Source organism: Mustela nivalis (genome assembly GCF_964662115.1).
Source record: "Mustela nivalis genome assembly, chromosome: 10".
Classification (NCBI taxonomy): Eukaryota; Metazoa; Chordata; class Mammalia; order Carnivora; family Mustelidae; genus Mustela; species Mustela nivalis.
Window position 1 is genome coordinate 109,365,940 of NC_139029.1, and position 11,936 is coordinate 109,377,875.

The 11,936-nt window shown below is 53.2% G+C and overlaps 1 protein-coding gene across 5 annotated transcripts; it reads left to right on the plus strand.

The window, feature by feature from the left end:
• The first annotated feature begins 4,179 nt into the window (after nt 1-4,179).
• C2CD4D (C2 calcium dependent domain containing 4D) lies at nt 4,180-6,781 on the plus strand. 5 transcript variants are annotated; one of them, XM_082685824.1, is made up of 2 exons: nt 4,180-4,562; nt 5,576-6,781. In XM_082685824.1, the coding sequence occupies exon 2, from the start codon at nt 5,622-5,624 to the stop codon at nt 6,666-6,668; it is 1,047 nt and encodes a 348-aa protein (XP_082541950.1). In that variant the 5' UTR covers nt 4,180-4,562; nt 5,576-5,621; the 3' UTR covers nt 6,669-6,781. The 5 variants fall into 5 exon arrangements, with proteins under 5 accessions (XP_082541950.1, XP_082541951.1, XP_082541948.1 ...); XM_082685825.1 differs by lacking the exon at nt 4,180-4,562 and adding an exon at nt 4,600-4,624; XM_082685822.1 differs by lacking the exon at nt 4,180-4,562 and adding an exon at nt 4,608-4,632.
• The last annotated feature ends 5,155 nt before the right edge of the window (nt 6,782-11,936 follow it).

Genomic DNA, 11,936 nt, shown 5'->3' on the forward strand with positions numbered 1-11,936 from the left:
ACCAGCAGGAATAAGGCAATCAGGGCCCTGGGTCACATGTGATGTTCTCCAGGAGTGGCAGTGATAGTGCTGGTGGAGGCGAGGAGGCAGCACTCTGGGCCTCATTGAAGGGAGTAGTTCTGCTCCAATCCAAAGACCTCTAGGGTTCAAGAAAAAAAAAAAAATGCTCTTTAACATAGATCTAGCTTCTAGCCTCAACTCTGCTACTATTTGGCACATCATGGTATTCTAGCTCTGTTCCTTGTTCTATAAAAATGGAAGGACAGGTGAGGTGACGTCTAAGTTCCTTCCAGGTCTGACATCTTGTTCTCGTTAAGTTGACCTGTGGTTCCTCTGTGCACCAGTCATTTGCTTGATGGCTCTCAGATCCCTCCTCCATCCCTCCTCTGCCTTGGATTGGGCAAAGCCAGTGCCCACAACCTGGGAAACCAGGCTCCATTGTCACTCGTCTCTTTTTTTTTTTTTTAAGATTTTATTTATTTATTTGTCAGAGAGAATGCCAGCGAACACAAGCAGGGGGAGCAGCAGACAGAGGGCGAAGCAGGCACCCCACTGAGCAGGGAGCTGGATGTGGCACTCAATCCCAGGACCCTGAGGTCATAACCTGAACCAAAGGCAGTCACTCAACCGACTGAGCCACCCAGGTGTCCCATTGTCACCTTTGAGAGGCTCTGGTGACCAGTTGGAAGGCGGGAAGTAGCAAGAAGTTAAGAGTTCTCCCCTTCTCTTTGCTTTGAAAGGCTGTGTCTCCAAAGTCCCAGATTCTGCTAGACTGTGCTCACCAGCCTATCTGCCTCTTTAGCTCTTTCAATACCTTCGTAACAAGTTCCCTGTGTTAAACTCCCTCTGTTGAACTGCCCAACAGGTGCTGTTTTCCTCACCTCACCTGACCCTGACTGAGGCAACGAGGCTGTGAATTATCTATACTCCATTCTCAGTCCCACTGCTGTGTGACCCAGGCAGTGGGTGCGCTTGTATGTGCCCTTGATTTTATCCACCAAGAGAAGGAAATGGAAGGAGAGAGGGAGCCAGAAAGTGAACTATCAATGACTGAGCACAATCCTGAACCAAATCTCTGCCCATTTTCTCCCTGCATTTGTATAACTGAATACAGCTAGAGAAAACTCTCACGACCGTGCTGTTTGGTTGCAGCATAAAGTTACGGCTGCTATCCTCCAGGCAAGCCTGCAGTACTGCCCAGCTGCCAGCTTGTATTTCCCTAGAGCTTTCACTCCCCTGTCCTCCTGGGTGATTGTTCCTCTCCTGGTACCTACCCAAACCCTAGAGTCACCTTCTCCTCCAGCCATCATCACTCTCAGCTGGTAACCTTGCATCCTGCTTCATGAGCAATTAGGAGCATTCAGAGAGAACAAGCTCCCACCACCCACTCCTTCACCTTCTACCTCTACTCAGTTGTTCTTTTCCCTTCAGTAACTGGGTGAACTGTCCGCATAGTAGGCAAAGGACAACCCCCAGATTGATTTCCCATGCCCAAAACCTATTTCTTTGTGTCTACTCAGGAATATCGCTGCATTAATTCTCGTTTGTCTCTTCTGCATTACCAATTTCCTCCTTTCTATGGAATCTTTCTCATCAGCATACAAACATACCATTATTTCTGTGATTTAAAAATTTCTCTCTTGGGGCGCCTGGGTGGCTCAGTCAGTCAAGCATCTGCCTTTGGCTCAGGTCATGATCCTAACATCCTGGGATGGAGCCCCACATCAGGTTCCTTGCTTAGCGGGAAGTCCGCTTCTCCCTCTGCTCCTTCTCCTATTCATTCTCTCAACCTCTCTCTCTCTCTCTCGTAAATAAATAAAATCCTTTAAAAAAAAATATTGGCATGCCCAGGGCTCAGTCTTGAGCCTTGAGCCCGGGATCCTTCCTCTTTCTACCTATACTTAATCAGGTCTCTTGACTTTAAATTCTATCTTCATTTCTCTTGGTGCCCACGCTTATATTTCCAGTCTGGACCTTTCCTCTGAGCTCCAGGTTCATATATGCATCTGCTTATTCAATGTCTCTATTAAGAGGTCCGCAGGCATTTCAGACTATATAGAGCTAACACTGAGCTCCTAATCTTTCCTCTTCTCAGCCCATTCTCCATTCTTCCAGTTGCTCGACCCAAAAAGAGATTGTTCTTTCTCTTTAGATGGAGATGGATCCATTTATTGACTTGATCTTCAGAACAGATCTAGAAACTACTACAACCCTGATCTATGCCCCAATCATCTTATGCAAAGATTAATTCATTAGTGTCCTATCTGGTTTCTCTAATTATGCCCTTATCCCCTTCCTTTTGTTCTCAACATAGTCACCAGGCAACCCTTTTAATACATGGCAAGTCATATTACTCCTCAGCTCAAATAAAAGCTAAAATTGTCACAGCAGTACAGGTCCCAACAACATCTGGCTCTGTTACCGCTCTGACTCTACCTCCCCCTCACTCATTCTGTTCCAGCTCTGTGGACCCATTTGCCTCCTTGAACACTCCAGGCATGCTTCTGCCCGAGAGCCTCTCATTGATGATTCCTTCTGCCTAGAATGTTTTTCCTTCATAAACCCTTTCTCTCTCCATGTTGTTACTGAAATGTTCCCTTCTCAAGGTGGCCATCCCTGACCACCCCATTTAAAACTGAGCACTCCTCTATGATCCTTTATTTTCTTCCCAACACTTCTCATAAACTGTACTTTTTTTTTTTTTTTTTTTTTTTACTGATTTTTTTTCTATCATCTTTTCTTCCTCTGCTAAAGTATCAACTTCAGGTTGCCTGGGTGGCTCAGTGGGTTAAAGCCTCTGCCTTCAGCTCGGGTCATGATCCCAGGGTCCTGGGATCGAGGCCCGCGTCGGGCTCTCTGCTCAGTGGGGAGCCTGCTTTCTCCTCTCTCTCTGCCTGCCTCTCTGCCTACTTGTGATCTCTGTCAAATTAAAAAAAAAAAAAAAAAAAAAGATTTTATTTATTTATTTGACAGATGGAGATCACAAGTAAATAAAATCCCAAATAAAATCTTTTAAAAAAAAATAAATAAAGTATCAACTTCGGCTGGCTAGGAGATACATCTGTTTTCTCACTGCTATATCCTCCAGTCCAGCACAGTGCTTGGCACATATACGTGGTATGTAACTGAATGAATGAAGCCACAGAATCAAACTTCCCTGAACTCCACCCTACCTCTGGACTTCTTATAGAAGCCAAAAATGTCTGACCAATGCCAAAGCCTGGAGTTCTTGGCTGCTGCACTCCGCATAGACCACCCTCCCCAGAAAGGACACCAGGGCCTCGCTGAGTCAGAAGCCATGGGACTAGAGGGTTTGAAGTTACCAGGGATCTCCACAAAAGAAACATATGCTTTTTTAAAACTCTCAGGTATCAGATGTCAAAATAACCATCTTGATTCCTGCATCTTGTTGTTGTTTGCAAGTTTATTAACTGTCTCTTCCTTTAGCCTGCCCCCATTCTATGTATCCCCAGCACCTAGCATAGTGAATGGATGAATAAATTGATTCAGATATAATTCTGCTTAACGTCATTAATTCATTCAACAAATCCTGATTGAGCACCTGCCTTGTCCTAAGTGCTGCCTTTATGATGCTCACGGTCTAATAAGATGTTAAATAATCATATACAAAAATCACAGAGGGGAAAAACAAACAAACAAACCAACCTGTGACCCATGCCAGAAAGGAAAATATGGGGTGCTGTGAAAGTATACAACAGAAGCTAATTTAGATGGCAGGCTGTCAGTGAGGGCCTCCAGATCTGAAGAATGGAAGGGGGCAGTCGTCCTAGGAGAGGGAACAACCTATGCAAAAATCCTAAGGAGGGAATGAGCCTGAAGCCTTTGAGAGAGTGAGGGATGGTAGGTGCACTTGAGGGTCTCATCTTGCTAGTGGTGGCCTGTGCTTTGTGGGATCTGCCTGCAGGGGAGGGGACGGGAGGAGAGGCACCCTCCATGCTTCTAGTTTAACAGCCTTCTGCGAAAGACAAGGAGCACAGGCCAGCTGGCGCTTGACCCACTGATAGAACCAGCTCTGTCTTCAGTGTCTCTATGTCCAGAAATCTGAATCCTGGTAACTTTTCCTTGAGCTTAGTTCAGAGAACTAGTCACACTGCAAGTCCCTCTGTCTGAGAGTTACTGTGATGGCTCCAGAACAGAACAATGCGGGGGGGGGGGGGGGACTCCATCAAAGAGGGCTTTGCAGAGTGTGTGTGACCATGGCCATGGGTTTCACCTAGCAAGCCGAGAGTAGGGCCCGGGCAGCAGAGGTATGGAAGCCACTGCCCACTGATGACCTCCTTCTACTTCCCTGCAGAGAGGGCCAGGGCCCAGGACTGGCTTGCTGCTAGAAACCTGGAGGAAGGAGTTAAGAAGGCTGGGCTGATGACCATGGAGACAGAGCTCTGTTTATCCAGGAAAAGAGGTCGAACGTAGGCAACAGAGGCCCCTGCCAGCTCCTCCCAGAAGAACTGGGCTGGGGGAGCAAGCTGGAGAGGAAGCTGCTCCCCTCTGGGCTCTGAACTCCTGCCAGCCAGAAGCCAGGAACCAGCGGCAGCCCAAGGGTGAGGCCTGCCCTCCAGGCGTCTGACGGAGCTAGCTGTGGGCTCGGGCTCCCAGGCAGATGGTCAGACGGTCAGGATGTCGCGGTCCCGCGGGTGGGGCGTGGGTGTGCGGTGAGGGACCAGCGGTGAAGCCTCCGGAACCGACTCTGGGGGTGGCAGAGAATCAATACCGCCTTTGTGCTCAGTGGTTCCTAGGGAGAGGAGTGGAGAGTGGGAGTGGCGGACCAACCGACAGACCGCCAGCCTTGCAGACTCAGGATGCCCTGGGGCTGGGAGGCTGCGGCAGGACAACGGAAGGGCTTGGGGAGGAGGAATACCCTTCTGTGATCCCGGCCTCACCCCCAGAGGTGCATCTCCTTGGTCCTGCCCTGGGGGCTCGCAGGGCAGCAGCCTGGTGTGGGCGTGGGAGCCACTCAGAAAGGAGAGGGAGGAGCAAGAGGAGGCAGGTGGGGCCAGGACGGAAGGATGGCTCAGGTTGGAGAGGCTTGCTCCTGGCTGCCAGGAAGGTAGCCAGGAGCTAGCTTCCTCCTTCCTCTGGGAGGGGAGCCAGACAAGACCTAGGAGAAGAGTCTGAGTTCGGGATGGGCGAGGGAGAAGGGGATGAGATTGCCAAGGGCCTCTGTGTCTCTTCCGGGGAACAGGATGTCCCAGCAGGGTTCGGGATCTGTGTCCGTGTTTGTGACTATGGACCTTTCGGTAGTTTGCGCATGTTCATCCATTCTCCTAATAGTAGCCTAGAGTTTCAGTGGGTGTGTTGGGCCTTCTCACTGAGCATCTTTAGCACTAATGGCGGAGTCTGAGATCTCGGGTGCCTAAGGCGTGCATCTGCAAATGTGACTGTCCGATGCCCTGATGCCCTCCGTTTCTCCTCATGCCCCCAGGCTTCACCCCCCACCCCCTTGTTTTTCCTGCTCGGATAGGGGCCCGTGCGCCGGGAGAAAGTGCGCCGTGGTGGACCAACCGGTGTATGTTCGCTGTATCACCCACTTCGGGCCCTTTTCTGTCCTCCGCAGGCCTCCGCCGGGAACGCTAAATTCGGACTTTCCCCACCCCCACTGCATGTGGCTTTTGGAGAAAGCCGGCTACAGGCTGGGGCCCCCGGAATCCAGGCCCCAATGGGCGCCCTCCAGCCTGCTCCCCAAGCGCCGAGCCCCGGGCCCGCCCGCGCGCGCCTGTCCCAACGTCCTCACCCCCGATCGCATTCCGCAGTTCTGCATCCCGCCGCGGCTCCCGGACGCTGGGGGCCCCGAGCCCCTGGCCGGGCGCAGCCTCCCCGCGGCCTGTTCGCTGCCCCACCTGGCAGGCCGGGAAGGCTGGGCCTTCCTGCCCGAGAGCCCGCACACGCGCCGGCGCGAGTCCCTGTTCCACCCGCTGCCGCCGCCCGCCGCCGCCGCCGCCGCCGCCGCCAGGGGGCTTTCCCCAGCGCACGGCCGGTGGCACGTCTCCGCCCCGGACCTGCGCCTCTGCCGGGCCCCCGACAGCGACACGGCCTCGTCGCCCGAGTCGTCGCCCTTCGGCTCGCCGCGGTCAGGCCCCTGCAGACCCCGGCCGCACTCGCTGCCTCCGGAGGAGGCGAGCTCGGCGGACACCAGCCCGCCCGCGCCACGCCGCGCGGGGCCGCCGCTCTTCCACCTGGACTTCCTGTGCTGCCAGTTGCGGCCGACCAAGGAGAGCGTGCTGCGCCTCGGACCCCACGGCGGCCAGCTGCGGCTCTCGGCGGAATACCAGGCCGGGCCCCGGCGGCTGCGCCTGCGCCTGGTGAGCGCCGAGGGCCTGCTGCAGTCGCGGCCCGGCCCCGGGAGCGGCGGTGGAGGCTGCTGCGTGGTGCTGAGGCTGCGGCCGCGCGTGGGTCCGCGAGGCCAACGGAGCCGCGTGGTCAAATGCAGCGCCAACCCCATCTTCAACGAGGACTTCTTCTTCGACGGGCTGGGCCCGCCAGACCTGGCCGCCCGCAGTCTGAGGGCCAAGGTGCTGGACAGGGGCGCAGGCTTCCGCAGAGACGTGCTGCTGGGGGAGTGTGAGGCGCCCCTCATTGCCCTGCTGCCCCCCTTGGGCGGGGGGCTGGGTCTGGGGACCTTCCCGGCACCTGCCCATCTCAGCCTGTAGACTGAGAGACTGTCTCTTCCTCAAAGAGATCTCCTCTAGGTCTGCGTATTCATTCTTTTCGTCTGCCCAGCTTGTATTTATTTTTGCTAATAAAATATCTGTTTTTAGCAGGATCTCGCCCCTTGTTGGCATCCTAAGCTCCGATCTACAGCCTACTCTTTTCCCTCCGCCTTGGCTACACCAGGGATAGAAGAAACTCACTTACACAGAGTTAGAGCTGACCTCAAGTGGTGGTTCTCAAACTTGAGTGAGCATTAGAATAATCAGACATCCGCAGGCTTGGGCTCCATCCCCAAGAGATGCTGAAGCTAGATTAATAGGTCTGGGCGGGGTAGGTCCTAAGGCCCTGTCCAAAAAGGCCTCCACCCCTTCAGGGGGTCCTCTAATCACTGAGTCACTGCAGAAAAAGCTCTATGACTGAAACCAACATCAGCCACCTTTCCCCCAAGGGGGTTCCTTGGGGCTGCATAGGGGAAATCAGCAGTCCCCCACCCCTCTGCCTCGTGTGTCCTGAGGAGAAAAGAAATTTCTGTGTCTTGAGAGTGAGTCAGGAGATGTCAGCACAGAGTGCTGAGTTACGTGTTTTCTCTCTTGCCTGTGCCTGTGCCACCCTAGCAGGCAAAGCTGCAGCCAAGAGTCCAAGCAGCCCTTGAGGAATGAATGGCGGAGAAAAACTGTCCCAGGAATTGAGATGGGAAGGGCGTCTTACCTGAGTGTGAGAGCTCTTCTCAAAGATGCTCTGAAAGGCTACCCCAGTGAGTAGGGGGAGGGTGGGGAAGGAGAAAATGTAGGTCACATTGTGTTTACCTCCTACCTGAATGTCCCTGACGTCAGCAGTGACCTTCTTCTCTCTCTCTCTCTGTCTGTCTCTCCACCCTCCCTGGAGTTGGTTCCTCTTGGCTCATGCCCAACTTAGAGGAAAGAGGGATGGAGGGAAGGAGGGAGAGGAGGAGGAAGGCAATGGGCCAACCCAGCTTCTTTCCTCCTCCCCCTTGGGCCCTTTCTCAGTTTCCATGGTGCCCTGAACCAGAGCCTGCTGGATCCTGATAAAGCTCAGCATGAGTGGTGCTAACAAAACACAAACGTACTTGGCTCAGATCTCAGGGATGCCTTCTCCCTCCCCTGATTAGGTACCCCCACCAGCCGCCCCAGGCCAAGGCCAGGGAACCCTTGCTCCAGCCATCCACCAGGGGGTAACATTGACCAAATCATAAAAAGGGCTAACAGCTACAAGGATTATCACCCAGCAAGGAACTGTTCAATAACTTGTCAACTCGTTTATTCTTCCCACAACTCCCTGGAGGGTTAAGTACTTTTGTTAGCCAATGTGACCTTGGGCTTTACTCCTATAGTGAAGAGTATAGTTAGGATTCAAACTCAGAGGGTCTGGCTCCAGAGTCTGGGCTCTTAATACCCCACTATATCTCTAAGTGCCCGTTGCCACCTCCCACCCAGTTCACTCTGAAAGGTGTCTCTTCCTTCCCTAGAAGGACAGTGTTACCATTTTTTGTCCAGTCTGTGAAATCACATATCGGTCTAGCTCTTTCCTTAATACTGTCCTTCTCCGTCAGCCCCAAATCCCCCCATCACAACCTTTGATGAGCAACTGGATTTGGTGCCCATTTGAAAGTCCCTGGAGAGAAACACAGAGGTCACTTAACTTTCATTCATGCATTCCTGCAACACAAGGTAGGGAGGCCCCACTGAGGTGCCAGTGATCAAAACAGACATTGGGATCAGACAAGTTACAAAATGAATAAGTAAAATGTTAAAGAAAGAAAGAAAGAAAGAAAGAAAGAAAGAAAGAAAGAAAGAAAGAAAGAAAGAAAGAAAGAAAGAAAGAAAGAAAGAAGTTAAGTTACTTGGTAAATATTATGGAGAAAAAGAAAGCAGGAGGGGGCCTAGGAAAGGGGAGTCAGATAAAGGGAAGGGAAGACCATAGGAATGGATGAGCCAAAACATCCTTTTTTAGCCACAGTACTTTGGACCAGGTCCTGTAGCTTACCTGTGTTTTCCCAGTAATCATCACACCTGCTCGGTAAGGAAAGTACTGTCATTCCCATCTTACTGAGAGGTAGATCAGAGAGCCTAAGTAAACTTGCCTGGGAATGGCCTGGTTGCCCAGAAGGTTTAGGACCCTGGCTCCCCCAGATCTCCCACCCCACCCTGCTGCTCAGAGGAGGCTGTGAGGTGGAGATTCAAAGAGCGACTCACTCAAGTCACAGCTATGAGCTGTTCCCCTGTGCTGGAGGCCAGAGTTCCCAGAGGAACTTCTGTGTTCTGTGTTTCTGTGGCTGAAGCCACAGAAACGTGCCCCCGGACAAATACAGTGCCAAGAATCCCTCCTGTGTGCACACTGCTGGGGTCTCAAAGCCTGTTCCCAGGAGTTACTATCATCCCCTTTTATTTTATTTTATTTTATTTTATTTTATTTTATTTTATCCTTATTGAAGACTCATAAATAGCAAGCCATGTTCTTATCCAAGTCTTTCAGCTCCCAAACTCCCAGCTTCCACCTTTCAGCACTCGCTGCTGTGCCCAAGCCTAAGTGATCACAGATGTTAACTGACAGATGAGTGGTACAGGCAGGTCACCATAGAAAGTTCAGGGCCAGTAGCTGGGGTCAAACTCCTACTATTCCCTCCACCCACAGTGGCCTTTGTGACAGGAAGGGGGAGGGGTGGAGACCTGGAGCTCTACAGATGTTTCTAGAGCCTCTGTTATGTTTTTTTTAATGGTTGAGGGAGGAGGGAGGTACAGCCCCCTCCCTGGATCACTCCCATGGGTTGAGGACTCCCCAGGCCTGGACCTCCTAGAAAGGACCCAAGAAAAGTTGTCCTCATCATTGACTCAGGCTTCCCAGAGAGGATGGCCCTGGAAGGATGGTGCTGGGGCAGTATGGGACCTGCAGGCTGCCCAGACCCCACATTCTTTCCACCTTCACACCCCCAGTCCCTCCCTGGAAGGGCAGGCTTGCACTGAGCTTTAAGTGGTTTCTGTGGTTTAGAGGGTGGGGAGGAAGGGAAAACAAGTCGGTGACTGGTCCCCCAGTTCCAAGCCACCACCACCACCCTCTACCTCCTCCAGGCTGCTTGCCCTCCCCCCCCTTTGAGATTCCCCAGTCTGATAAAGGAACTTGGGCACGTGGGGGTGAAATGATTCTCTGATCCCTATCAGCCTCTTCCTTGCATAAGAATTGTAAGAATAAATTTGAGGAGGGGAAAAAAAACCCCAAACACTGCCCTGCTTTGAAAGGACCGATTCTTCCAGAAAAGGGGCTGTGATTGGAGCAGGAGGCAGGAAGATTAGGCATGAGGGGGTACTTCCCAAAAGGATGATCACAGTAACTTCTTGTCCTAGGGACAAGAATCCCAGGAATCCATGCTTGGGAAAGGAAAGGGGTAGAGATCCTGGAATGTCCAGAAAGCACATGACTTGCTTAGGCTGAGACGCCAGGACCCTGTCTTCCAAAGCCCCAGTCACTTCCTCCCCACCCTACACAGTGTCACAGTGGCGTGGCTGGGAGAGACAGTCATACCTGTGGTTTGGGGGGGTAGCCCGATAGCCTGGCATGGTGGCCCCAACCGGGAGGTCAGAAAGGGCTCTGGGAGACCCAGAATCACAGAGGAAGAGAGGCTGGAAGAGGAGACAAGACGGAGAGGCACGAAAAACAGAACCATAGACAGGAAGGGGCGGACAGGGAGAGACAGAGAGGATCCTGAGCGGAAGCAAAGCCAATCACTGGGCTGGGAAGGGGAGAGCAGTACAGCCGGACCCCAGCCTTCCCCTGAACCCCTGTCCCTCTGCCTCTGGGCTGGCTCTACTTGTCTGCCAGAGGGCACCAGATGGGGTGGTACTTTGGAGAGCCTTGCCTCTTAATCCAAGCCTGCCCGAGGGGGAGAGTACCAAAACAGGTCTGCATCCTGTTCTGTGTGGGGAAGTGTGGTCCATAGAAGTGTGGGCCACTTAGATGTGTGGGCCTTCCATTTACAAAAATGGTGTAGGGGACACACCATCAGAATCTTGGCATAAGAAGGTCCCCCAAAGTGGCCGCTCCACTCTTCCTCACTGCCTATCCCCTTGCCCACCATCCTAGGAGTTGGGAAGTCCTTCTTCACTTCTAACCTTTGTCCTTCAAGCTGCAGCCACTGGGAGATACCAGGAGTTACCCAGGAATGGAGGTGCTGATGGCAGCAGAGTGCAAAGCTCCAGGGTGGGGCGGGAGGGTAGGATGGCAAGACGGGAGGGCAGGAGAGGGAAGGGGCAGCCGCCTGCCCTCTCCATGCCAGGTGCCACGTGCTGTGGTGTGGCTGGCTCCTGCGCTGCTGTTTACCAGCTGGGAGCGAGAGCAGGAGCTGGGGCCAGGGAGCCGCCCCACTGCGTCTTGGCCCCTGGCCAGCCAGCCTGTTGGGTAACCAGGAGAGCCAGGCCCAGCTAATCAAACTCTGGACTGAGGCTGTGCGAGAGAGAAGCGGCATCCAAGACCAGCACCAGCCTCATCCTGTCCTGAAGCCTTCTGCAGAGCCCTTCCTCTGCATGGGCTCCAGTGTGGGCCCATTGAGGTGAGGTGGGGGGCCTCTACTTCCTCCAGCTAGTGCAGGGGCATCTCTCCTGGCTGCTCACCTCCCATTGTTCTCTGCCCCCACACACTCCTCCAGCCCTGCAATGCCCCCAACAGACCAGGAAAATGTGGAGGCATCAGCAAGCCAGGGAATTCAGGGGAAGGACAGGGAGGCACAGGGGCTAAGCAGCCAGAGACCTCGAGAAATTGAGGAACCATGGGATGAGTCTGACCTCATCCCAGAGAAGCAGCACAATCCGTCCCCCCCACCCCCCAGGGAAGCCATCCCTTCCCCATCTCCTCTGTTCTTGCTGCCTCTCTTGGTCAGGTAGAAAACACACCATCCTAAAGTCACAAAGACCTGGGTTCAAATCACAGTTCAGCCGCTTACTCTCCTTGGGCAAGTCAGTAACATCTCTGAGCATCATGTAGCTTAGGGGTAAATCTGGAATAATGATAGGTGTTGTGAGGATCAAAAAAATCATGGACCTACATAAAGCATCTGGCAAAGGGCCCAGCACCCATAGGTGGTCAATAAATGCTAGTCCCCTTCCCTTTTCTTGTTTCTCCTCCAGGTTCCAAACTCTGTTCTTCCAATCTCTCGCCTTGTCCCCTCCTGCGGCCAGGCCACTCTGCCAGCCACTCCTTTCCCCTGCCTGCTGACGGGCCAGGTGCTCCCTCCCTGCTCCCTCCTCCCTCTCCTGGGC